Here is a 27,569-nt window from a genome sequence, read left to right on the forward strand (position 1 = left end):
ATAACACGACTGCCACGGTGCTACAAGAACTTTCTTTTCGTTATTGTTGCTTTTTTCACATCCTCTCCCATTTCTTCTCACATGCGCGACAGAGGGCTTGGTGCAGGAGCACTTACAGGAGCTACGCTAGCAGCAGTGGGTACAGCCAGCTGAGATGCCACCACTGACGTCGGGGGTGCTTGACTTTGAAATTGGCTTGGCACGGTGCTTGCTTGCTGTGGCGCCTGCACGAAAGGATGAAAGAGCCACCATTCAGGTTGGCCGCACTGTAGACACCAAATAAACTACTGTTGCTGCCCCGATAAGGTACTTAGGAAAATTAAATTTCTAACTTTCTCGTACACAGTGAAATGCATCAACATGCTCAGCATTCAACAGCAAAAAAAAGGTGACACACTCTGCATTCACAAAGAGTTAGTGAAATAATTTAGGATATGTAGGTGCACGTCACTGTTACAGAACGCAGCGTAAATTGCACTTTGCCAGCTACTCTGATGCTTTCGTGGTCACTCATCATGAATTAAAGATGGCTTGGGCACCTTTTGCATCCTTAGATAATTTGCTGCGCAAAGCAGTTACCTGCGACTAGTTGTCTTGGCTCACTTCATTCAAATGCAAGCGAAGAAAAGCATCCCTATTTGGCGGGTATATTATACAATAATTTTTTAATGAAGGCATGATGGCAAAAACAAAGATATCAATACAATAGCGGCGGCACAACGCCAATGACAACTACAGCAGGATGACAACAACAAAGATGGCAGCACGATGATGACAAGCGGCACAACGTTACAGTGATGGTGGCACAACGACCGCAATAATGAAAATTACGACACTCAGTATGACAACAATAGCATGCCAACCATGACGCCACCATGATGATGACAATGGCACAACAATGCCAGTATGACAAGAAGAACATGACCTCAACAAGACCATGATGATGACATTTCATTGATTGTATGAGCACTACACAACAGCACTGCACAAGAATGTTACAGCAACATCATTATACTAAAGCTCCATTCTATAGGACATCTCTGCTTTGTGAAATGTGAGAGGGTGAAGAAAAGATGGGAATAAGAAAGATGACAAGTGGGTCCAAGAATGAACTGACCCACCAAACTCACCCAAATTGCAGTAGTATAGCTAATTATGCTTAAGGCTAGCGCATAGCAGCTAGCTCAAGCGACAACAATGAAGCTTTCCATCTAAGGAGAACAGCCCATTGGCTGCGAGTGGGCCCTCGGAGTCTTGCAATAGTGGCCCATTCTTATACAGTCCAACTCCATTACAACGAAATGGCCGCTACAATGAAGTGTTTTCGATTACTCATCAGGATCCCATAGGCTCCTGAAGAGCTTTTGCACTGCCGATGATTTATCTGATGACAACGACATTGCACAGGGTGGGCTGACTGCATCGCACAAGTGGTGGACTTGGCTGACACTATCTGCTGCTTTCTTGGCACTCATGATGATGACGTTGCAGGTCCTCACTGACTGCGAGCACCACATTCTGCCGCTGCGGGGGTGAAAGCAGAAACAGGCGAAAATGACATTACTGACAATAAAGCGCTCCCAGATATAATTTTTTTTTAAGCGCTGCTTTTCCTTAGCTCGTTACTCCATTTCAAGCCATTTGTGCAGTCCACAGTGGTGGAACGATCCCAGAGATAGTGCAGCCTACAGTTCACGTGGGTACGTGCCACTGGGTATGTCATCGTGCCAGCAGGCACGTGCCATCACCGTCACACCATAGTCGTATAGTTGTCATACAGTTGTCGTCACGCCATCTCATGCCATCATCATCATCTGATTCTCATCATACAGCCTTTGTTACACCGTTGTCATCACACCGTCTTTGTCATGCCATTGTCACGTCATGTCTTTGTTGTCATACCACCTTTGTTGTTCCATCGACATCATTCCTTCTTCGTAATTCCATCGTAATAATGCTGTTGTCATTCAATTATGATTATGACGGTGTTGTCCTGCCATCATCCTAATTCATTCCTTGTCATACCATCGTTGTGATGCTATCGTGGTGATTTTATCATCTCCACCTAATTCTCATCATGCCGTCGCCGTCATAGTGCCTTTGGCTGCACCAGTGTATGCTTAGAAAGCCAGTGAGTGTTTAAGCATAGATGAGCAGCATAGTACTTTAAACCAGAATGTTATAAAACGTCCTTTACCCTGAACTGACATGGAAGAAGAGGGAACTACAGAGCCCCTAAGTGACTTGGCGAGCTGGAGCTTGGGAGTGAAAACGCAAAGCCCACTCTGCAGCTCACATTTAAACATTGTTGTTACACACTTGTAACTTTCATGCGTTTCCTTTCTTTCTTTCTTTCTTTTTTTTTTGTTGTTCTCTTAGTGCCATTTTTGGGACAACGAAATTCCCAATACAACGAAATTCCCAATACAACGAAATTTATCGCACACCCAGTGAAATTCATCGTAGCAAGATTCGACTGGTAGTGAAGTCAGACTGCACTTACCGTACTGTATATTAAAAACTGGAGCATGTACACGCTATTATCTGATCAAAGAGAAGCACAAAACCACACATAGCAACAGGCACGGTAATAACAAGGTGATTGCGATGGGTGTCGTGGCTTTTAGGCTTGATCTCTGCATGAGCAAAAAAAGTTAAGCGTGTTGCCTCAGCAAGAGCCATTGATTCTTGCAAGATTATTTAATATATTCTCATGCTTCTTGTCTGATGTATTCCTGCCACAGATGTTTGCTGCATCTGCCACTGGCCAAGACATGCCCAGATTCGTATCGTGGAGAGCAATGCTGTGTACAATGACAGTTTGCTGTTGTGCTGGTTGGTACATGGTGTCTGGAATGAAAACAGTACGAACTAATGCGACCTGTTTTTCTTGTCCCATTAGCTTTTGCTGTTTTCATTTTCTGTGCTGTGTACGTTGGCTCCTCTGGCCAAGTGACATGTCATGTAGTTCCACTGTAATGTGCATGCTCGCTACAGGCTGCATTGTAAAGGCTTTTAACTTTATCTTTTTTAAATTCTGTTGCCATACAGAAAAGAGAAGCTCAAAACAAGAAGTGAAGGTTACTTCACTTGTTTTCTTGTCCATGACATGATGATGGACGGTAACCTGCTGGTTGTGTGTACAAGAAATTTGGGTAAGAGGCCTAACTGGGTAGGGACAGGCACCTTTAGTGCCCAGCTCGATTTTCTTTTCCATTTATCACATGTTGACCTACTACCTTTACTGCACATGAAACACGAAGGGGGGGGGGGACGAAGAAAGGAACACATTACTTGAAACAAAGTGAAATTAAAACAATCCTGAAGGGTGTTTGGCTCCCATTTTTACAAGCATTTGCAAGCGGGGCGGTATTATGCAGGGATTCTTTGGTCCTTTGATTTTATGAAGTTTCTTATCAGCTGTTGCAGCAAGTGAGGTGACGCTGGTGACAACGTAGACTTGGCTTCATGCTAGCTAGCCATGATGAAGGGCAAGAAGAACAGACAAATTAAGAGGATCATTACACAATACCGCCTCGGGTTTCACTCGTGCTGAAAGCTGGAGCAGCTTGTGCACACAGCAACACGCGATACCTACCACTGAGACGTTGGGCACAGGTCCCTGGGGCCGCAGCTTCTGCATGGTGATGGGCACGCAGTTGTTCATCATCTGTGGCTGCTGAGGTCGCATCTGGCCCTGCAGTTGGTTCTGCAGTTGGCCCTGCAGCTGCCCTTGAAGCTGGCCCTGAAGTTGACCTTGAAGTTGACCCTGTAGCTGTCCTTGAAGCTGACCCTGAAGCTGACCCTGCAACTGCCCTTGCAGCTGGCCCTGAAGGGGATTCTGCAGCTGCCCCTGCAGTTGACCCTACACAAGAGACAGGAATACATCACCATATCAGCATGATGCGTGAAGAGCAAGATCTAGGAGAGCACAGCAGTTCACTTTAACCTTTCAAATGTCACGCCCAAGTCAACTCGGCCGGAGTGCTGAGTACACCACTAGCCATGCTCGAGTAAAACCATGTCACAATGTTCACTCATTCACTGCCTTTCCACGAGATAATTAAACAACATGAAACCCCCACGTGATAGTCTACTTAGAAGTTAGTTCAACTGAAATTGCATGGCAGCTTCTGTGTATGCATGACAGATATTCCAATAAAGCTTATCTGTCATATATCTGGCAGTGTTGCTAGCGTCCATCATCCAGACTGCATCTTGTTTTATGACATGGCAAACGACTCAAGAACTCTTTGAAGGATGCAGAAATGCAAGAGCGTCTTACGATCGATCTCCTATTAAGAGGACTCTAATACTGACTATGGTGCCTCTTCGAGCAACAGTGCTAGAGACGAAGAGGTCAAATCAGTAATTATCATACAAGGTTTGTCCGTAAGGTAATGAGACTGCATCTGGTAAAAATAATTCATTAATCCAATCAGGACAAATTATTAGAATTCTTCAAAATAGTCTCCTTGGGTGTCAATACACCGCTGCCAATGCAATTCCCATGCAAAGGCTAGCCAGCTGCCATAACCGCTTTTAGAGACTCTGTGACTGCCCGTGGGGTGGTGTGAATAACCCTTTAGGCTTCTCTTAAGCATTGGGAACCGAAAAAAGTCTGCCGGGCTCACATCGGGGCTGTACAGTGGCTGCGGCAAAGTTGCAAACCCTATCCGGACAACAAAGGTGGTGTGGGCGGCAGCATTGTTGTGGTGGAGCTTCCAGCGATCAGCAATCTTCGGTCGTTTCTGTTTGACAGCTCTGTGAAGGCACTCAAGGACTTCTTTGTAGAACACAGCATTGACGGTTCGTCCCCAAAGTACAAATTCTTTGTAGACCACCCCGTGCTTGTCAAGAAAGACAATGGACGTTGTTTTTACCTTGGACTTCGACATTCTCGCTTTCTTTGAGCATGGGGAGTTCACGGTGCGTCACTGTGAACTTTGGCGCTTGGTTTAGGGGTCGTACTGGAACACCCATGATTTGTCACCTGTTGTTACACTATCTGAAAGGTCCCATTCACTTTCTAACTGCACCAATCTCTCACGAGTAACGTCAACTCGTCACTGTTTTTGTTCCTCACTCAACACTTTGGCACCAATTTCGAACAAACCTTCCGCATGTACAAATTTTCAGAAATAACTTTGTGAACTGTTGTTTTGCACATGTAGAGATCTTCAGTGATTATTTTGATACTCAAACGACAGCCAGAATCCAGGAGATCTTTTACTTTGGCAACATTTTCACCCAAGCCACTTGTTGAAGATAGCCCAGATTTTTCCATGCCTTCAACGCAGTGGCGTAGCTAGGTCGTCTGGTACCCGGGGCCCATAGGTCTTCTGTTGCTCCCCCCCCCCCCCCTCACCCTTGGGTGTAGCCGGCAGAAAGAGGGGTGTCTTCAGACGTATATGACACATGTCGGTTGCAAAAGCTGCTACTGATTGAAACACTGAATTCATAGCCATCTACCCAGGCTTCGTGGTAATTCAGCTTTCTTTAAAATCCTGAGCTGCATAAACTTTTGCAGCTGACCATACTGCATCTACGCATTAGGAGAAAATAAATTCAGGCTGGTTTTGTACTTTTCTTCCCTCACATACTTAATATGACATTGCATGAAAATTTACAGTGCAGATTAGCCCAATATCCCAAACTATCCTGACACAATTTCAATGATGCTGTATTAATTAATTCGCACACTTAATGATTATGTTACGAAAGTGCTAATCCTTCGTTTTTTGAAAAACTGAGGCAACGTTAAAGGCACTGACCTGGAGTTGGCCCTGCAGCGGGTTTTGCAGCTGCCCCTGAAGTTGATTTTGAAGTTGTCCTTGAAGCTGACCCTGAAGTTGTCCTTGGAGCTGATTTTGAAGTTGTCCTTGCATAGGTCCTTGCTGAGCCTGTGATGCCATCATCATGTTGCCCACCTGCATCACTGAATATGAAATACCGAGGACAGCATGAGACACAAAAAAATCAAGAAGAAAAAGAGGGAGATCTACAAATTAGCATCATCCACCTAAGCATATTATGCTACAGGAATTTTTATATAATCAATCTCGTGGTCACAGCAGGCCAGGATCAAACGCAACAAAACCCCCGGGGCCAAGAGTCAAAGCCTGTGTTCCCTAAGACACTCATTTGGCTTTCACTAGGGAACTGGCGCTGCTACACTAGCAAGGATATACCAACCCTAGGAGCTACACTCACAAACAACTTTCTGTGGCAACGAAGAAAAAGCTAAAGTGGTGAAACACACATGTGACAGGGTTCCTGCTAATAGCCTCACAGTCTCATTTGTGCTTGTCCGAGTTGAGGAACATGAACATCTTACTTACTACAGCACTGGCACCAAATCAAGACATAGAATACACCACTCGGTGTTATTTGCCCTATTGCCTTTTGGAAAATGTGAAAACATTGCAAGTACTAGCAGGTGACGCCAATTGAGCATCTGCTCTGACAAATCGAAACAGAGAGCGCTGTCAGCTTCTGTGGGACAAGTTGGTTTGGCAACATGGGTGCAGAAGCTATGCATCTGTAGTTTCCATTTGTTGCCACACAAAGTTATCCGCAACTGCAGCTTACTCTTCCACAATGCGAACATACTCCCGCCTGCTTAACTCCTGCGAACAGGAGGAGCAAATAGCATCCTTCTTAAATCAAACAACCATTTATTCATACAATGTGTACAGATACACGGATGTGTGAGTTTTTGTTTTTTTTCCACATAATTTCAAGGCCCCAGGACGTTACAGAAAGGAGTGGGGTAAAAAAAAAGAATGCAAAATGCAGTAAGAATATTTACAAAAAGGCATGCTGCACAGTATTCTGGAAGCTGCTTGTGTCGGTAAAGAGTGCTACTGAAGTGGAAAGAAGATTTCAGTCCACACTTGAGCTAGGCATGAAGGAGGCACTGTAGAGGCGTGTATGGCCCGCTGGTACTCAAACTTTCAGTGTGTGGGCATTGGGTCACAAAAATATATGATAGAGGGGTAAAAAGGGTTTCTTTTAACCCTTTTACTACCAAATATTATGCATATCAGGGGGGCGCCTTACTGATAATTATTGCCACTTATGGGTGCTACACAATTTATGTAACATAATATATACTAAACAATATTTACAAATCTAACCTTCGTTTTCTTGCACAAGCATTGCCATCCACTGACAACAGTTTTGATAAAGCATAACACAAATTGCCCAGTTGCACCAGCTAGGAAAAATATTTTACTCCAACCATACCTCCAGCTCGGCAAATCGCCGGCTTTGGCATATGGTCCCTGTTGCTGGGGCCAGCGATTCACTAGCTTTGGTAGCCAATGGGTTAAAATAGGGTTGAAATGAAAAGCTTTGTGAAAAGGGCGGACAATGGAAGACTTGCGACAAGACAAGAGATCAGTATACAGAAGGAGGTCCCGTAGCAGGAGTCTGCAAAGGAACCTCCTCTTAATCCTCTTAGTCAGACGAGCAAATTTAGTGAAACTTCAAGCGAGAGCACTTCGCCTCATTGAGTGTCATTTCGGGAGGGTCTTGGTAGACTGTGAAATGAAGTGGCATTCAGGATTGATGACAATGACGATCTATGAATCCGCAGGGCTTAATTTAATTCATAGCATATTTAGTTTTAGGAATACTTACTGTTTTATTAGGAAAAGAAATGCTCTTTAACAAGACCCCTCGCAATAAGAAACAATCACTATAACTCACTAACACATGTAATCATTTAGAGGCAATACGAGCAAGGAGGATATCCAAAATCGAGAAAATCCAGATGGCGGACAATTTTTCTGGTGATGAAAATGATATACTTCAAGCTTGTTTTGGGTTCCCTGATGTCCCCATAATGCTCATAACACCTTAAACTATACAAAACTGGTCTGACAATTAAGGCTGACGCCACATTAAGTATACTGTTCATTTTTCTTGAGGCACTGCTATCGAGGCTACCCCTTGACGAACTCACTTTGCTGTGCTGCCGCGAGTTTGTCAGACACACTTGCTGGCAAGTCTACTCTACAGCAAATGTCACTAAACCTTTCCGTTTGACAGCCTGGCATTGACATTAACGGCGAAGTGCATTCGCTTGAACTGTCGCTAAGTTCGCCCGTTTGACCGGGGTACTGATGCAAGAATCATGATGATGGTGATGAAATTGCCTTTTCATCATCATCATCGTGTCGTCGTAAACGTATGTTGCAATTCCAGTGCAATTCCAAAAAAAAAACAAGGCCAAGCAACTTCTCTGGCGCCTGGTACACAGACTCAACTCACAGCGTGGCTGCTGCATGGCGAGGGGGTTGAGACCCGGTCCGCCCTGGGACGGCTGGGAGCCGTCCATGAGCTGGCCCGGTGCAGGCTGTCCGGGGGGCCCCGCGCCCCCGGCGCTGGCCCCGCCCTGCGTGGCCATGGAGCGCAGCGCCATCATGGGGTCCGTGGGGGGTTGGCCACCGGCACCCGCACCGCCGGCACCCGTGGGCACCACGCCGCCGGGGCCGCCGGCAGCGCCGCCTGGCGGTGCCACGCCGCCCTGTTGGGGCGGGCCGCCCATCACCCCACCGTTGGGGGCCATGTTAGCCTGGGGCGCCTTCTTCGAGTCTGCGCAGGTAACAGAAGAGAGAGAGAGAAAAAAAATGTAAGAACGGTGCGGTGAGCGGACATAACTATAGGCGCCGTCAACAGATTGTGCTCCATCATTAGAAAGCAGCTGCGCATTAAGAACGTCACGAAGTTCCGATCAAGGCCAAGGAATGGGCCCGACAACGAATTACGAGCGAGCGTTTCAGGGGACCGGCTTGCACCGTGAGCCGGGCTCACACCGGCGCAACCGTCCGTTTGCCGCGTACGCGAGCCTTGTTGGAAAGAAAGGTTAAGGAAGAAAATGGGATGTGTGGCGCTGGTATAACTATACCGTTAACTATACCGTTGTGCACGGACACTAACCAAGGTCTCTCCCTTGCTCAGAAAAGACATTGCAAAGAAAAATATTCTGCCGTTGAACAAACGTTTAGAGGACAGAATAATCAACATCATCATCAACTAGGACGTGGTCCCAAATCTTAACGCCAGGACGGTTTTGCATTTTCGCCGCCGTCAGAATGCGGCACCCGCAACCTCGTGCTCAGCAGCTGAACGTCAGCGAGGCGGTTTTATCATTCTTTTTATCGTTCGCCGCAAGAAAGACCACGTGGTTGGCCCACTCGCGCGCATGCTCAGTTCCCGGGTGCGCACACTACGCCAATGCATGCGACGCGCGCGGTAACGCACACGCCGGTACTCAGACATTCTCCAGAGTCGCCCAAGCGTTACCTGCATAGCGAAGTCGTTAGGTTTCGTTCTGGAGCTTCAGCTGTTGCAAGCAGTCGCTTATTAACAACTTTGTAGTCGTTAAATTAAGAGCAAGAAACGTAGTCACGTGGGTCATGCGCGCAAGGCCGCGGATGTCCACTCCGACGGATGACACTCCATTACTATTCAAGAGATGCCGCGAAGAGTCTCCAGAGTAATCCTTCGTTAACAGTCATCAGCTTGACACCTCGTATCGGCCATCTTTCTTTCTTTCTTTAGTGTAGATTGCAGAAGAAATGCTGGAGAAAGCAAACGCAATCAACGGCAGCAAATAATCCGAGAGAGTACGAGGTGAACCCAAGACAATTACGCAAACCATGCTTGCAATTGACAGAAAACAGAGAAAGCCCCGAAAAAATTACGACGACACAAGTATAACCTTTTTAAACCGGGAGCCGGCGCGTGCCCCTAAACTCGTTTATTATTATTATTTTTTTTACCTTTCACGTATATCCTTACTATTACGTGTTTTAATATACGCCCGTTAGAGTTACTGTACATGTGCTCTAACCTGCGACAGTTCAATGGAGCAGCGAGATGCTACCTCTTAATGCGCTACTTGTTCTCTGTAGATATAGACCTTTTTCATACTTACAAACAGAGTTCCCAGAAGTTACATTGGCCTATAAACTTACAGGACCCTCCAGCTGGCACCAGCTTTGTTGGGGAGTTGGAGTATTTGACAATGAATTGTATTGTTAAGCGCAAAAAAAAAAAGCCCGCACCTGAGTTCGACGCATTGCGCACTTTCTTTTATCTTAAAACATCAAGAATATGAGCCTGCAGTGTAGTATGCGGCAAAATACTCGTTTTTTTCTTGGCTAACATGACTCTCGTAAATGGCTGACCGGAAATTCTCTGGGGTCATGAACGCAGTGCTGCCACATCGCGGATGAAAAAGGTCTATACAATGTAGACACACTGTCCCAGCTAACGCTATCCAAGCTGCTCAACGAAAAAAAAAAAACTCTTTCTTTACTAAACAGGGCGCGAGATACCATTTTAAAGACATAGAGTGTTCGGTCGTCACACCTCTGACGACCGTATACACCGTAAGTTTTGTGAGATGGGTCGGGGCAGTAACTCCCAAAACGAGCCTTGACGGCAGCGGCCGCGTCCGGAAAAGCACGGCATCCGAGATCGGGCGGCGCGCTCCTCCCCATCTCGGAGGCCATGCGACGAGGGACCAGTTTCACCACGACGCCATTCCGCAGCGCGCAAGTCGCACGCGGCATCAAACGAAGGGTTGCTGCCCTCCCAGAGAGTGACCGCCTTTCTTTTTTCTTCCTTTCTTTCTTTTCTTTCTTTTCTTTTTATACGACGCGCCTCCACTGCCTCGCAAGGACAAGTCAGGCACGCGTCTTTATCGGCTGTACCCCCCCCCCCCCACACACACACACATAGAGAGAGAGAGGAGAGAGACCTGCAGCGGCGAGTAGTAAAGCCAACAAGCAAAGGCAGCGCCGAGACTCCCACCGGCTCTACACACACTCTAATGGCCCAGTTGCGACATGCGAGGGCGACCACCAGCCTACCCTCGACGGAGCTGCGGCCAGCGACATGTCGATTACTACATATACGACCGTCGCGACCAGGGCGACGTCGTCGAACGACTGGCGACGGCCGTTAACAACTTCGGATAGCATGGGCACGGCTCTGGGTACGCCTCGTACATTGACGTGTCGCAACCTTCCACGACCGCCCCACTAAAACCGTGCAACGCCGAACCTTTGCAAAATTTTAGCTGGGCTGTCTATACATGGGTTATAGGGGACCTTTGCAAGGATTTAGCTGAACCCTCTATATGGGGCAAAGTGGTGGGGGTAGAGGGAGGGGGTGCACATAGATTGCCTATACGTGCATTTTATATATTAAGCCACTTCTAACGATGAGACAAGTCCACAGACTTGCGTTGCACTGCAGCCCTTAGATAGTACATAATTATGACCGCAAGCCTTGGGACTGTCTGCAGACAGTCTATAGACTATTGTCGATGGGAAGCACACCCGTAAATTATGCGCAGCTACGAAGAACTTCGTAGAGAGGCAATCAGTCCCCGTACGGTGTCCGAAAGTTTCTTTATAACCGGTTGTAGACAAATGGGACTGCTAGCACGGTCGCAGCATCACACCTCCCTCCTGCATGTTCAAACCCGTTCCCAGCATGACAGGTTTTTACAACACCGAAGAACACTATACAATTTTTCTTCTTCTTCTTCTTTTTTTCGTTCTTTTCAGACTTGAATGTTCATACTTTGAATACGCGTGCCAAAGTTGCGGGTCGGTATGCAAAACGCCCCTAAAGAGCGAACAGCAGCTATAGAGGAGGGAAGCGTCTCCTTATCGAGAGAGAGATAGAGAAGGATATAAGGAAGGCAGGGATGTTAACCGGTCAAGGATCCGGTTGGCTACCCTACGTAGGGGAAGGAAGAAGGGCGAGAGAGAGAGAGGGGGTACTGAGACGTGCACGGTCAGTACTTCAGTCCACGCAGCTCGTACATACCAGACGTTCTCAGAAAGCAGAAAAGTGCTGCAACAGTATTACAACACGCAAATGTTTACTCATTAGACATTGCATCAAAACTTCACTACGAGACCTAGCTATCGAAGTGCATTCTTTTATTATTATTATTATTATTATTATTTTATTGTACAATCTCTCTGCAAGAATTGCAGAGCAGAAATCCCAACCTTACCCTGCTTTCTGCTACACTACAACAGTGCTACTATATATAGTTTTTACGATTTTTGTTTATTCTAATCAGGCACTTCTGCGAAATCAGCGAGGAAACCGGCTAGCACTCTCTTTTTTTCTTTTTTTCGGGCCCGTGCGCTTATTAAGGTATGCCGTCGACTGGCACGTTCGGCTCGGAGAAAAAAAAAAGAATACTGAGAACGAAAAGGCCACCAAAGAGCCGATTATAATTTCTCTTGACGCGGAGCACGCGTATACAGCGAGCCCTCTACACCGTTCGCCACGGATGCGTTTCTGCGCGTTCTCGCAATCCATCCCCGTTCTCCACCGCAGTGCGAGAGGATCGAGGAGAAAGAAGAAAGGGGGGGGGAGAGGGGTATCCAAGATTACTCGTCGCTCGATGTCCCCTGAGGGGATTAGCGCGGATTAGACAAAATCAATGAGACGAAGGACGGCCTGGCAGCTAGCCAGCCAGCCAGCCAGACACAACCAGCGAAGCAGCAAATAAAATAATAATACTAACAAAAAAAAAACGCTTCAATCAATCCTCGGAAGAACTGCGCAAGCTCGGCAGTTCCCTGGCGTATCCCGCGCACGGCCGCCAGCAATAAAACGCAGCGCCGGCCGAAATCCAGCAAGAGCGCGTAGAGAGAGAGAGAGAGAGAGAGAGAGAGAGAGAGAGAGAGAGAGAGAGAGAGAGATTTTAATCATACTCGGTTCGCGAGAACTTGCAGACACCACAGGGTGTATGCTGGGGCCAGGCCTCATCCACTTATAGAAGAACCTATATGCCGTTGCAATTATTAAACGAGAACTACAATACATATGTAGCCACGGATATAGTGAAGCGAACTGTACTTCGTGAAGAGAGTGAGGGAAGATATCGTCACGTGACTGGCCACAACGTCCTCTTCCGTCAAAATCGACAGTGCCCTCTTTGCGAATATTGCCTGCGGACGAAACTCGTGCAGGAGTATTACTGACCTAAACGAGCAAATGGGACTCGAATGCCAGATTATATATATATATATATATATATATATATATATATATATATATATATATATATATATATATATATATATATATATATATAGCATCCACGAGCGGCGAGTCTGAGTCAGCGTTCGTGATCATGCTACAGGCCGCTTGCTATTAAGCCCGCCCACCGCCAAACGGGCACTCACGAGACTGCACAGCGGCGGGATAGTTATACTATAGTAGCCCGGCGTGGCTGCTTTCTGTGCCTACGCACAAGCAAGTTCCCCGGTTTCCGTAGGCACGTCGCGCCCTGCACCGAATTAGCGAGATGCGGCCGAGAAGTCGTATACGGGCCTGGCGCTCGATAGCCCCGCCCGTCAACGACGCAGGGGGACCAAAACAATAAGTAAAATGAAAGAAGTAACGAACAACAAAAAAGAAAGAACGAAGCTGCCGCAACGCCGCAGCGCTGTATACGGCGAAGCGCGGGCGTGCGCGCAACCCAAATCGCTCGATCGCAGCGCACGCGCTTGACATTCCTGCAGTGCTCTCGACGGCATCGGCAAAACGACAGCAGCAGTATATACGAGCGGGCGCCACACGGCCTCTCCCACACACATTTCGTTCCCCCCCGCCCTTTCTCTCAAATCCCTGTATCCCGTTACCGAGCTCCTCACGAACCCTTTCGTAACGCCCTTCTCCCACTCCCCCCTCAACTCTGTTTTTTTGTTTCTCTCTTACTTTTTTCTTTCTTTTTCGATCGCCGGCCTTACCGAATCGATCGCGCACTGAGCAACAGTGCTATATGCTTCGCGACAGAGAGTGAGGGAAGGGAGCGATATATAAGAGGGGGAGGGGGTTAAAAAATGGACGACTCGGCGGCAGCGTCAACAGCGACACATGGGCGCGGTCCCGCTGCGCGCTACGTTTATTAAATGCACTAGCGAAATCTGAACACAATTCACTGAAGCCGAAGCGTGACGCCTCTCTCGCGTACGCATTTGTCATATATATATATATATATATATATATATATATATATATATATATATATATATATATAGAGAGAGAGAGAGAGAGAGAGAGAGACGCGCGAAGGCAGACATACAGGTTACGCACGGGTACGGGTACGTGTGTCCGTGACGACATTCTTCTGTTGTAACTTGATCGTTCAGAGTATAGAGGCAGACTTTGGGAGGCCCCATCCGTGCGCAAGAGCAAGTATGTAGAGAGGGAAAGGATCGAAGAAGTGAGAAAATATATAGAGCAAAGAAAATTCAGTGGCGATTTAGCGGTAAATCCTATAGACAAATGCGTCTCGGCTCTTTGAGGTCCCGCATTAACAATTTGAACCACGTTCGCCACATTGCAAAGGCTCTCGTTCAGGAGCCCAGTGGAGACACGTTCTGCCTCTGAGAGGAACCAAGTGCGACCGAAGGTGCCGGCGTGGTCAGTTAAGTAAGGTCGTGTGTGTATTTGTGTGTGTGTTAGTCAAACCTCATATAACGAACCAAGATTAACGAAATTCGCGATGTAACGAACAATTTTCATATTCCGGGGTCATAGTTGCATTCAAAAGCGAGTATATTTCTTTTCGCGATTTAACGAAGTAATTTCGTGACGCGGTTTCGACTTAACGAAATTTTCGGCCATTTCAAGCATGTGCTTTGGAAAGCCTGTACGGCTAGCAAATATCCCATAAAAAATTTTTAACGGCGGCCGAGCCAAAAGTTATTGCAAGTGTCCTTCCGCATGAAACGTTGGAGCGGCAAAAAAAAAAACGCCGTCAAAGCGCGCGTGGCGGGACGCGGTCGGCAGGAAACACAGCTGCGCCATTTGTGGCGTTGATAAACAATTTGCGGAGGCCACGGGGCGCTCGGAGAGACCACGAGAGCGCACGTTTACATCTGCGCGCAAGGGGGATGGGGAAGGAGTGAACGCGCGGTAACGTGATCAAGCACGCGCTAGGGGGTGAGGGGGTGGAGGCGGGGGGCAAGAAGAGCGCGGCATCTGTCTCCGCCTTCTCCTCTTAGCGCGCGCCCACGCGCGGGCCACGCGCCTTATCGTGGAAGCAATCTCACCGCGGCGCGTGCTAAGGAAGAGCCGAGACGTTTGGTGCCTCGATGCGCCTTGGGAAACTGCGCGTCTATTAACGTTGGCGGCCGCGTAACCTCAACTTTCCAAGACAAGGGTGCGAAGCGTACGCTCGCCTTGTGACAGCGGCTTGGTGGTCAACGAGTGGGAACTGTTAAAAAGTTTGCCCGAGCGCGCGCGACACCAGTAAAACTACGAACCTTCATACCTTTCACGTTGTGGCTTCGTGCCCCGCCACTCCACTTTCCTTTTCATCCCCTTTCCCCATCCCTACTAGAGAGGCTTGGGAGGAGTACCTGCTCGGCTGCTCTACCTTGGAAGCTCAACGTTCCTTGGTGGCGCGCGCCCGGGCAGCGGCCATCTCCAATGGCGTCCCGGTATAGGGGCTGTCACTCAGGCGCACAGCAACTCTCTTTTTCTTGAATAAAATGTTTCTACCACCACCACCATTCGTGTAGTCGCGACTCTGCCATCGCCATCAATGCTCCCGTCTTTCTGGCAAAACTGAATTTTCTTTCTTTTTTGCTCGGGACGAATATCTGTATGTTCTTACTCTTTTGTTTGTTTGGTTTTCTTTAATTTGTGGGCGCCGGCTGCGAGCACTAAGCGGGATCAGTCACGGCGTCCGAGATGTACGGCGCCGCGCGACGCAACACACGCGAATCTCGGACGCCGTGAGCCACGTCGATGCACTGGTCTCGGCGCGATCCGCACCGCACGCGCTGGCACTCATCATCATCATCATCATCATCATCATCATCTTGGCTACGCCCACTACAGGGCAAAGGCCTAACAAGGTACTATCGACCAGGAATGCCCATGAATTTGTGAAGTTGTTTTTGTGTTGAAACCGTAAAACCTCGAACTAACGGAATTCGCGACTTATCGAAGTTTTTCGCTGGAAGTTCAACTTCGTTATATCGAGGTTCGACTGTTTCTATATAGAAGTGCGCGCGCGCGCTTTTGTGTGTGTGTGTGTGTGTGTGTGTGTGTGTGTGTGTGTGTGTGTGTGTGTGTGTGTGTGTGTGTGTGTGTGTGTGTGTGTGTGTGTGTGTGTGTGTGTGTGTGTGTGTGTGTGTGTGTGTGTGTGTGTGTGTGTGTGTGTGTGTTTGCGGGCGCGTGTGTTAGGAAACCTGAAACACCTCACAGATGTCGAGCGTTGGACACCACCTACAGGAGGAAGCTTGTGACGTACCCTGATTGCCATGGTCAAAAGAATAATGACGAAACACTGCATAAGTAAATCACACTGCTGTATCAGTAAATCAGTAAATCACACTGCTGCAACATCGAAGCATCCGCTCATTTGTGAGAGGTTCTCGCACTGACTCACTGTAACGTCACGGATTTCGACAGCGCCTACCTTGTCAGACTTGTTCGTCGGCAAAGAAAGATTCCGTTACGGATCTAAACCAAGCAAAACGTAAAATAAGAAGGATTCTAGATCTTTCCTAGCCGAAAACGGCTTGACAATGACAAAGTACTTTGAAGTCGATGACGCGTACGCACCGACGCAGAGGTTGTGATGCAAGATTCGAGAACGAAAGTCTGGTGTACACTTTTCTCCGCTAACAAGAGACTTCTCTTTACCGAAGTATGCAAATATAGTTCCAAAAGCGCGCTCGAGCGGACCCTACCCTAATATATGTTCGCCTTCCTTGTGTGCTCTCTCTCTCTCTTTTACTTCGATAATTATTTTTTAATGAACTTCTTACAGTTACGACTGCCGTAGCTTTAACGCCTTCGTCAGTAACAAACGCACGAACACGTTTCATCAGTAATCCTCGGCCTCCGAGATCGGTGGGCCCCGTCAGGCCTCCTCAGCGCCGACCTAACCAGGAAGCCATGCACTGGCTAACGCGCAAGCAAGCCACGAACTTGAACGAAAAAACCAGTCAAAAACACAAAGGACAAGAGGAGAGGTTCACACCACAACGACTGGCCTATCAACTGAGGTTTATTGTCCTCAGTTGATAGTCCAGTCGTTGTGGCGTGAACCTCCCCTCTTGTCCTTTGTGTTTTTGACTGGTTTTTTCGTTCAAGTATGTACCAACTGGCCCAGATTTTAACCCTTCTGCAAGCCACGAAGACAGAAGATACAACGCACAACGTGTCAGTACGCGTTCTCCTTGTCGCGTTGCGCTGCTGTTGGGAAGTCGAGCCCGCGACCTAGTTCCTGGCGCTGTAAGCGAAAGAAAACAAAAAAAAAACTAAGGGTGTGTGTGCGCAGGATTCCGCCAGGGTGACATCGATCGGCTCGCCAAAAGGATCGCTGTAAAGAAAGGCGCCTTTAATTCCCGTAGTGAGCACCGACGCGTGAAAAAAAAAAATAGAATTCCGAACATATGGCTCCTTCTTCAAGACGGGACAGTTTATTATATATATATATTCTCGCTAAATATTTGCGGGCGAACCAAACAAGCAGAAAGGTCGGAGCAAGGACAGAAACGACGGCAAAGTACCAGAGGGGCCGGAACGCCGGAAATCCAACTAAAGGTCACGCACCGACGCCCATACTGGAGCGAGCAATTTGAAAGGCCTGCCGGGAGAGTATCGGACGCGAACAGTCGCTGCAGCTCGATCAAAAAAAGAAAAAAAAAACATTGCTCTGCGCACTTTTTTCTTTCCTATTATTAGTGTTATTGTTTTCTTCTTCTCCGTCTTTCTTATTGAGTCTTTCTCTTTTTTTTTTTTGTGTGTGTGTGTGTATGTGTGCTCCCCCTAAATCAGCGGGGGTGACCGACAACAACGCGAGGAGCTCGGAAGTGCCAACGCCGTGACAATGGACGTAGGGACTAAAAGAGACGAGGAACGCATGGCGGAAGAAAAAAAAAAGGACACTGGACAAAGGCGCGTATAAGCCATTGTTGTCGCAGGTGTAAGCTGCTACCAAGCCGCGGGTGCACAGCGACCTGCACAGCGACAGAGTTATATTTAGACGTTGCCAACGGTAATGCGTATACAATGTAAGCAGGCACATGAACGCACCTACCACTGCTCCGCACACCCACATGTTCTCCGTATTTGAAAAAGAAACGTTGTTTTTGTTCCGTTTACTTTTTTTTCCTGGTCTGCCTGTGTGAAGCTGGCGGAGCAACCTTTGCATTAGCGCGCACGAGCACCGCCTTAATGCTGTATCAAAAAAAAAAAGAACGCGAAAGAAAAAAGAAAAGAACAATTGCCTATATTTGCAGGCGGCGCAATGCGAATGCCGAGTGCCTATGCCCCGTGCACTGCACAGCGACTATACAGGACGCAGGTCCTCCGAGATTCGGCGTCGGGCGCTGCGGCCGATCTCGGAAGCCATGTGGCATACGCGGAGTGCCGTCACGTTTTATTAAGTTCACCGAAAACTTTTCGTCAGTTCGACCCGCCGTGCCCGCGCTGCAATGCGGCTTAATTATAACCGCCGTGCCCGCCGCCTCACGCAGACCCATGGCACCCAGATTTTTTTTTTTCCCCCTCCCCTAGCGAGCTTAGCGCGAAACTCTCCGAAGGGCGGGACGACGTGACGACATCAGAAACAGTCGTCTATACGCAATAGGAAAAACGTGAAAGAAAGAAAGAAAGAAAGAAAGAAAGAAAGAAAGAAAGAAAGAAAGAAAGAAAGAAAGGAACAAAGAAAGAAAGAAAGAAAGAAAGAAAGAAAGAAAGAAAGAAGGAAGGAAGGAAAGAAAGAGAGGAACAAAGAAAGAAAGAAAGAAAGAAAGAAAGAAAGAAAGAAAGAAAGAAAGAAAGAAAGAAAGAAAGAAAGAAAGAAAGAATCACTGAATAATGCGATCCCGAAGCCATCGTCGCAAGCAGCTGCAACAATGCGAAACATAGCGTTCGGCCTGGAGGCTAAATCAAATCAATGCCTGGGTTACAACACCGCGCAATCTCAGGCATCCGATCAAGCTACACGCGACTCCATACCGTTCGCGAAGTACGCAATCTATCGAATCTGCAGTCACCACGGCGAAGAGCGGCAAAGGGAAAACAACGGGAAGGAATAAAGAAGAGACAACGCAAGGAATGCGAGAGAAAGAAGTTTGTTTCATTAAAAAAGAAAAGATGAACGAAAAGACAAACCCGCCGGCTCCTGATTTTTCAATTTCGACATGGAAATCTCCCGCCGTTCGGACGGCGCCGCGTATTTGCCTCGACGGTGGAAGAAAGAAGCCCGGCTCACGTCTACATCTACGCTGCGCCCGCCTGGCCATTGTATTTAAGACTGCGATAAACAGTAACGACGGTGTCGCAACGGTTTTCATCACTGCCAGCCGTACTGTTTCTATTTGAGAGCGCTTTATAAAGGCGAGGCACGAACCCTAACTGCGTTACGAAAGAAAGTCGTCGGTGGCCGTGCAATACACGACGAGGAGAAAGATATTGCAAGAAACGAGAAGATAACAGTAACAATAAGGTCTCGCCAACCCACAAGAGAAATACGGCTAAAACGAGCAGTAAGCAACGTCGCAGTATACCTACATGCCGCATGTTCCTGCGACGGCTGTCTCAGATCATCGAAAATATCGGTAATCCGAGATAAAATGACAAAGCTTTTATACGGACCAAGCTTTACAGAAGCAGTGATGCGTCAATCTCCAACGCGATTATTAGCGAAAATTGCACTAATCAGCATTTTTTTAAATCATTATTGTTCACGTTATAGGGTCCCGCCGTTAATCGCAGGACTGAAGACCGTGAGGAACGCAAAGCACGAGCATTCGCTGGAAATTTTTAGTAACGCCTGTACGAGAATGCGTACACCGTCACTATATGTAAAGCTTAAATATCCGGGCCAGTTGTCTTAGAGAAACGCGGGGCATATTGGACAACAGCTAATAGAGCGGGTCATGTGGAAACGTACACATACCGAGTCTGCCTTAGGGATGGGGGGCAGCGTGCGAGGAACCGATCTATAGAGAGATCGATCGGCTTCGATATCGGGGGGCGATTGTATTCGCAAATGCGTTTCGGGAGAGCAGAGTGTGCGTAACCTCCCCACAACCTCCGCGTTGCTTTTTCAGGTTCCAGCAGGCACGGAGTTCAAGCAAATGAAGCATTAAACTGCAGGCGCGCGTCTGTCGCTGTTCACGCAATCGACTTGCTTCCTTTATATATAGCCCACGAGGCTGGCGTCGACAGATCTTGCCGGAAGCTGAAACGGCCGCAACGCCACCTCGCCATTCACCCATAGATTATTTGACTGGAACACCCCAAAGAGACAAGCTCTTATAGCCTGAATGAGGGCTCGGTGTATGGCCAGAAAGACACACATCGCTGTGTGTGCGTCTTTCTTCGTTTGCCGGTGTTTCTCGCGCAGTTCTCATTTTAAACGTGAACTACTAACAAGTCTAAGTCTCTACCCTTCGTAGCCACATAAAACGCAAAAAAAAAAACGTGATGGCCGGGCGGCATGGTCTTGCGCATGCACCAGTGCTACGACTCTCTCTCTCTCTCTCTGACGTCACAAATTTTCACGGCGTTCACTCCGGGCTCTATAGCTGGCGTTCATCGATAAGGATTACAAAACGTTTCGCTTGGATTTCTTCAGTTGGTTTTCTCACAGGAACGATCCCAACGCGAGAAAATATTTAGAAATCCTCGTCTTCGTGCGCTGCATGTGTGTCTAGAATTGCATCAGCCAATGATCCATCGGGGGAGGGCGGGCGAGAGGGCACTTCACCAGACTCCGACTCGTTTAGCGCTGCCTCGTTTATATTGCCGCCTCCGTCTCCGATCCGATCGTGCTGTGTACGCAACGTGGAACGCCGCAGCCAATGAACGATTCAGTGCAGCTCCGCGGCGCCTCTGTAAACTGCAGCGTTAAAGAAATTCGTCGCCACCGAACAAGACAAAAATAGAGGAAGGAGGAGGAGAAGGAGAAGAAGAAGTTGCCGCGAGGGATGGAGGGAACGAAACGAAAAGCGCGGAGATCCGGGAGAGAGGGCCGCCGCGCCGTTAAAGGCCGATGCGACGCTCAATCATTCATCCGTTCCCCTCCCCCTTTCTCCTCGCACCAGTGCGTATCGATTCTGGCGGCGCCCGCACGTCGATCGACGCAGGCAAGGGCAGACACACAACGCCTCGCGGAAAACTAATCACGAGGAAAGGCGGCAGGAATGGCGTGTGTGCCTCGGATGAGAAGAAGCAGTGCGCGCTCAGATGTGCAGTAAGAGGAGAGGGGGGGAGGGGGGGTTATACACGATTTGCGCGCCTTCCGAGGGATTCCGATATCAAGCCAGCGATTCGGCGCCACGACGCAGTGAGGACGCGAGCTTGCAATGCAAGGCTGAGCTGAGGCCCATGGAGAGTCACGAGAGAAAAAAGAAAAAAAGAAAAGCTAAGGATAACCATCGACGAAATAAAGGATTATAGGCAGGGACGAACGCGAAGGGAAAGCCGTCGCGACGGACAGGTGAGCGCCGACGGGATCGGCTCGCGGATTTTTAAGATTACGCGCACCCTGTGCAAACACACACGCACCCCGTATAGGTAGCTGTACGCGTCACGAGACGGGCATGCAGTGACGCATATTAACGCGATAAGCGTTAAGGACCCCGTGTCGCGGGAAAGTCCGGTGTCGGCGTTGTCCGTGAGCGAAAATTTCCGCTTATATTTAGGCATATTATGTATATACCGCGCCTTGCTGCGCGACATGCGGTTTATTCGGGTTATACTGCCACGCCGTTCTATCACTAACGTTGCTCGTATACCTCGTCTCACATTCTTTACAGAGTTATTCCACGGAATTTCGACAGACGACAACCCACAAACAAATGTCACGAAACAAAACACCGACAGCGCATGCCTTTTATGTTAGGTCTTCTGGGACTTAAATATAGAAAGTGCGAAACAATAACCGAAACTCGAAAATGATGTAATTTTTGGGCGCGGCTGCGTACCTCTAGGATCGGCCCACGCAAGAGGCCGCGTTTCTACCAGAAAGCTTGCTTTCGTGCATAGCGTTCGTCGCCAGCGTTTCCCAGTAAACATTACGCTTACATAAGTTGCAGTTGCCGGGAAGCGTGCGAAGCAGTCAGGGATCTTTGAATGCTATCGCGTTCCACTCATAAAGGCGATCGAAGCTTAAGCGTCCTCCAATTTTCTTTCTGTTTTAGGCTTATTGAAACGATACCCCGTGTTCCTCACGCACAAGGATGGGCACTTGTCGAGCGCGAAGGTTGGCAAAGAATATATATTTATTTTATGCTCAAGGTGGTCTCGATGTTACCGTGACGTCATGAGAAAGAGCAAAATTTTCTCAGATTGCGTTGCAGTACGGTTAGGTATAATGACGTTGCACATTCAAAAAGAATAAAAAGTATGCTGATACCGCGCAGTATGGGAATCGACGTAAGCGAAGCTTTCTGCGCTGTTTGCTTTGACTGACGATAATTAGCGGTGATGTTGACGGCGAATGTCTAATCTCTTCAACGTTTAGTCCCAAGACGAGAGTGGTGAGTTGATGTTAAACGTTACCTTGCGTGCACCACTGCTGTTTGTTTGCGGAGTACGCAGAACACACAGGGAGACGTGTTTGGTAGGGGGCGTTGTTGTGCGCCACTGTTCACGTCTGAGAGGGCGAGCAATCGCTTGCCTCACATGGCATATCGCATCGCGCAAGAAGTGTTAAACTTTAATTGGATTGTGGGGTTGTACGTAAGTCAATTAAATAACTGCATGTATATACATTGTATACATGCAGTCGCGGTCCGCACCAGGTTTCGCTGCGTAGCGAAGACGCTCCTGTTCCGCGCGACGCTTCTTCAGGGCCTGGGTGTCCTCGACGCCGTGTGCACGCTTTGGAGCCATTTTTCTGGCGCGGGTTTACGCGCTCCTTCTGCATACGTGGCCAGCACGCTGTTGAGACGCCGGCTCCAAGCGCTCTCTTCAGGCTATACACGATTGTGATGTTCGCACTATCACAGCCCGGCACGCGACCTCCACAGCCCAGCGCCTGTATTTTTCTTTTTTTTTTTGTCGCATAGGAAAGCAATCACAGCATGTGCCTACCCGCCGTGGTTGCTCAGTGGCTATGGTGTTGGGCTGCTGAGCACGAGGTCGCGGGATCGAATCCCGGCCGCGGCGGCCGCATTTCGATGGGGGCGAAATGCGAAAACACCCGTGTACTTAGATTTAGGTGCACGATAAAGAACCCCAGGTGGTCGAAATTTCCGGAGTCCCCCACTACGGCGTGCCTTACATTCAGAAAGTGGTTTTGGCACGTAAAACCCCATAATTTAATTTTTTTTACAGCATGTGCCATACGCACAAACTGTGCAACGCTGCCTCAGCTGCGCCGGCCGGGATGCGAGCGCCATCTGGAAGTGTTGCAAGGAACCCAGCAGCGCGCGCGCGAGCCAGACATCATAGCAGCAGCGCCCGGAAAGTCAGACGCTGCAGTGCTACAACACAATTCGAGTAGCGCATGCATTAAGATTACAAACACTATGGCGCCATCTCGTAGTCTCGTGCGGCACTCCGCTTTCCTCCTCACTCTTTCACTGCAGCCTCCTCCTCCGCTTTCCTCCTCGCGCTCTCTTCTTCCATCTCCCGCTCCGCTGCGCGTTCGCTTTCATCTTTAGCTGTGCTCATTCGCTCGGTTACGCCGGGCGACGCCGACGCTCGGCGCAGGAACGGGCGCCTCGGAGCTGCGCACTAAGATGTGTCAAATTTCATTCTACTTTCCGGGTACGGGGAGCTTTCAGTGCTCTGTAAACGTATTCACGTAGTCTCAATTTATTGGCGGGCAACTCAAACAGCTACACTCTTCGCACTTGAACGAGCGGGCGGAAAGAAGCAGCGCGCGCGCACACCCCGGAAGAGGCCGCGCGGAACGCGCTATTTTCGTCGCAGAGGTCGAGCGTTGGCACGACAAGCAGTTCGAACCGGTGACCTCGATTTGCGCCCGTATATATATATATATATATATATATATATATATTATATATATATATATATATATATATATATATATATATATATATATATGAGTGTCGCGCGCGTGTACGATGCAGCGGCGAAAGTAGCGCGCGCCTCAAAGATCTCCGATGCGCACACGCAGCCCGGGCATCTCGGGGGCTGTATGTACGCTCTTCGAGGGACCCCCGTCAGAGTACATGCATACAAAGAGAACGCACACACGCGCACGCGAGACACGCGTGCGAGCCGGCAGGCCAACAGCCGGGCAGCCCTGTACACAGTGACTCCGAAAACTCGACCAGACCAGACGCCGCTCCAGTTTCGAGACGCGCCGCCCGAACCTTTCTTCGGGACCAGGCGCGCGCGGGGTTGCTCATTTTTGTTTGTTTGTCTGTCTGTCTGTCTCGCTTTTAGAGCGCAGCTCTTTGGCGTCCGTTCCTGGGTTTCGCGTCGTCGTCGGCGTTGTCGTCGTCGTTGTCGTCGTCGTTGTCGTCGGCCTCGTAACCAGCTCGCCGACGAATCTGCTCCGCCGCCGCGCATGCGCGCTGTCGGCTCTCCGGGCGAGGGAGGATGATGGAAGGGAGGAGGAGAGACTGTGGAGGAGGGCTGGCTACACAAATGGCTCTTTGGCGTCCGTTCCTGGGTTTCGCGTCGTCGTCGGCGTTATCGTCGGCCTCGTAACCAGCTCCGCCCCCCTTTCATCCCCCCAGCGCTAGCAGCGACCGACTGATACCGCTTTCGTGAGTCCGCTACCGCACTCACGAAAGACGTCGTGCACTTCCTGCAACTCGCATTAACCGTCCATCGATCCACACCGATGTTAGTAGTGGGGGACTTTAATGTTGACATAAAGACAAACAGCAATTTCCTAACACTTATGCTGGAGAACATCCCGTTCCTCTCGCTCGTAACGCGTCCCACGGCTGTGACAACCTCGCGATGCACTTGTATAGCTCTCGTCTTTGAGAATCAAGCATTGGTGTACCAAGTCGAACATATATCAGTCTATTTCTCCGACCACAAAGTTTCCTTCATGACTGTCAAGAACTGTTAGTGGAGTCTTTGTTAAAGGAATACGTGTGAAAAATAAAAAAAAATTCTGTGATAGCGCATACATGTGTTGCTCGATTTCTTTGCCTCAATCTATCGAAAAGGTGAAACAGCTTATTTGCTGCGCTCAAATTTCGCATTAGGAAGTAACGTAATCGTCGGTAATTTTTTTCTCTCTCCCGTGCTGTCCTTTTCTTCGCAGCGGAATGTTCTCGTTTCATTCACGCTGCTTGTATACCTACACCGTCACGGATGGCAGTCCTTTCTCTTTGCGTTTCTTTCTTTTCTTTTCGTCCCGCTGCACGCAAACCCGACCACGTGTCGTCTACAGCTATAAGACAGGTCGACACCGAAAGGTAAAATGAAAAGAAAAAGAAAGACGCGTTCAAGCAAAGAAGTTGGCTGCGTCGACCGTCCTAACACGACGCTGATTAACCCCGATCGCCGTCCTGAAGGTATGTGTACGCGAAGCCTACGTATACGTAGGGGCTTGCAGAACCCGCATGGAAACGGCCATTCCAGTACCTATATTATATGCAGCATCGGTGCGTGTGTGTGGCGTCTCCTAGGCCGAATAGCCTCACGGAATGTCGCCGTATGGACGAGAGAGAGAGAGAGAAAAAAAATCAAGAGAAAGGCAAGAGGCGAGGGTCGTTGCCGGGAAAATGAATCTGTATCGATGTCATACTTTAAAAAAATACGGCCATATACCCAATATTCTTCATATGAAATAATTCCAGCTCTTTTTATAATGCAGAGGCCTCAGAACCTCCGTATGCACTCATCCCATATCACATTGATCGCATATGGCATCAAGGTTTATATGCCGAACAACCTCCACACCCAATAATATCACGTGGTTCCACGGGATCATAACCATGTATACGGTCCGTCAACCGGATAATATTCAATACTCCAGGGCTGTGACCGTATGTGATCGCACGGGCTGTCAAACGAGACCATATAGTGATCACACTGATGAGCGCAAATGTCACGGAGCACGTTTCAACGGGACATATTGCAGATGTCATGACAACTTGATTTCTCGTACATGCTGCATGACATGCTCATAACGGTGGCATCGAGAGCGCACACAAGCGATGAGTTCACATATCCACATGTGTTTGTGTATACACACTCGTGGTAGCGAAATGGAGACGTGATCACTGCATACGGGCAAGGATATACGCGCGACAACAACTTTGGTGGAAGATACAAGCTTTAATTAAGTGCTAGGCCGGCTGACCGCGTGCGATGCTACGCCAGGTAATCATCATCATCATCATCGTCGTCGTCGTCGTCATCAGTATCTTATCTTTATGTACACTGCAGGACGAAGGCCTCTCCCAGTAATCTCCGAGATGCCACTGTCTTGTGCCAGCTGATGCCAAGTTATGCCTGCGAATTTCCTCATTTTATCACACCACCAAATTCGTTGCCGTCCCCGATAGCGCTTTCTATAGCTCTCTCACGGTACGCATTCCGCAACTAAAGAGACCCCCGGTTAGCCGTCACATGTATTACATGTCCTGCCCGTCTCCATTTCTTCCCTGTTAATGTCAACCATAGGATATCGCTATACTGCCGTTTTCTCTCTAATCCACACCGCCATCTTCCTGTCTCAGACTAACGTTACGGCTAACATTTTTCATTCAATCGCTTGTTGCGCGGTCCTCAACTTGTTCTCAAGCTTCTCTGTTAACCCCCAAGCTTGCAATGATTGCACACTTTTCGAGCATAGCGGTGCGTATGTCGTCACGGTCATGATTTGGAAATGCCTGCCATGTGCGCTCCAACCCCCCTTTTTTTTTATTTCAACGCAGCTACTCCAGGTACTGAGTCATAATTATAATACGCACAGTGATCACATAAACATCGAAATACAACGTACATTCACAGACACACGAACACACAATAGATATATATTTACGAAGTTTCGCAAAAGCTTGTAAAACATCAGAAACAACAGTAGCGCCTTTGTGGCGCGCAAGGCGCAGGTGGCGGTGCTTGGCCGCGCGCCTAAAATGTGTCGCAGTTCCAGGCTTTCATATGTATATGTATATGTATATGTATATGTATATGTAAATATATATATATGCAGGCTCCAGTCGCATTCTTCATCTCGCCTACTATACGAGATGAAGAGCCACTCTAATTTCAAGATACCTCCGTCACTATACAGGGTGTTCAAAATTAGGCTTTATGGTTTTCTTAAAATTAGGCGCTGGGAGGCACGCGAAGACCACCTGTGCAAATAAGTTACGTGGCCACGGGGACATAAGCTGAGACGATAACTGTCGCTTTCAGCAGCCCAATCAATTAAATTTGAATAATTAACCTTTTATTGACTGCACTGAATAACTTTTTTTTATTGACTGCGGTATGTAAACGGGTATGTTTGTAATGAAAAGTTGGAGGCAGTCGTTCTTTCTACGCAGTATCGGTTGGAAGAATTCTTCTAGCGTGTCTGCGCTTCGAGACATCCGACT

The 27,569-nt window shown here is 48.4% G+C and overlaps 1 protein-coding gene across 4 annotated transcripts in view; it reads right to left on the reverse strand.

Annotated features, from left to right (window-relative positions):
- LOC139056221 (mediator of RNA polymerase II transcription subunit 15-like) overlaps window positions 1-27,569 on the reverse strand; it is a 142,445-nt gene that overhangs the window by 23,886 nt on the left and 90,990 nt on the right. For all 4 annotated transcript variants that reach the window (XM_070534256.1, XM_070534257.1, XM_070534259.1 and 1 more), the window contains 4 exons: window positions 8,278-8,601; window positions 5,775-5,938; window positions 3,599-3,865; window positions 117-224 (listed from right to left, as the gene is read on the reverse strand). In XM_070534256.1, coding sequence (XP_070390357.1) covers window positions 117-224; window positions 3,599-3,865; window positions 5,775-5,938; window positions 8,278-8,601 — 863 coding nt within the window. The remainder of the gene's footprint in view (window positions 1-116; window positions 225-3,598; window positions 3,866-5,774; window positions 5,939-8,277; window positions 8,602-27,569) is intronic.

Source organism: Dermacentor albipictus, chromosome 2 (assembly GCF_038994185.2).
Source record: "Dermacentor albipictus isolate Rhodes 1998 colony chromosome 2, USDA_Dalb.pri_finalv2, whole genome shotgun sequence".
In the NCBI taxonomy this organism is placed as follows: Eukaryota; Metazoa; Arthropoda; class Arachnida; order Ixodida; family Ixodidae; genus Dermacentor; species Dermacentor albipictus.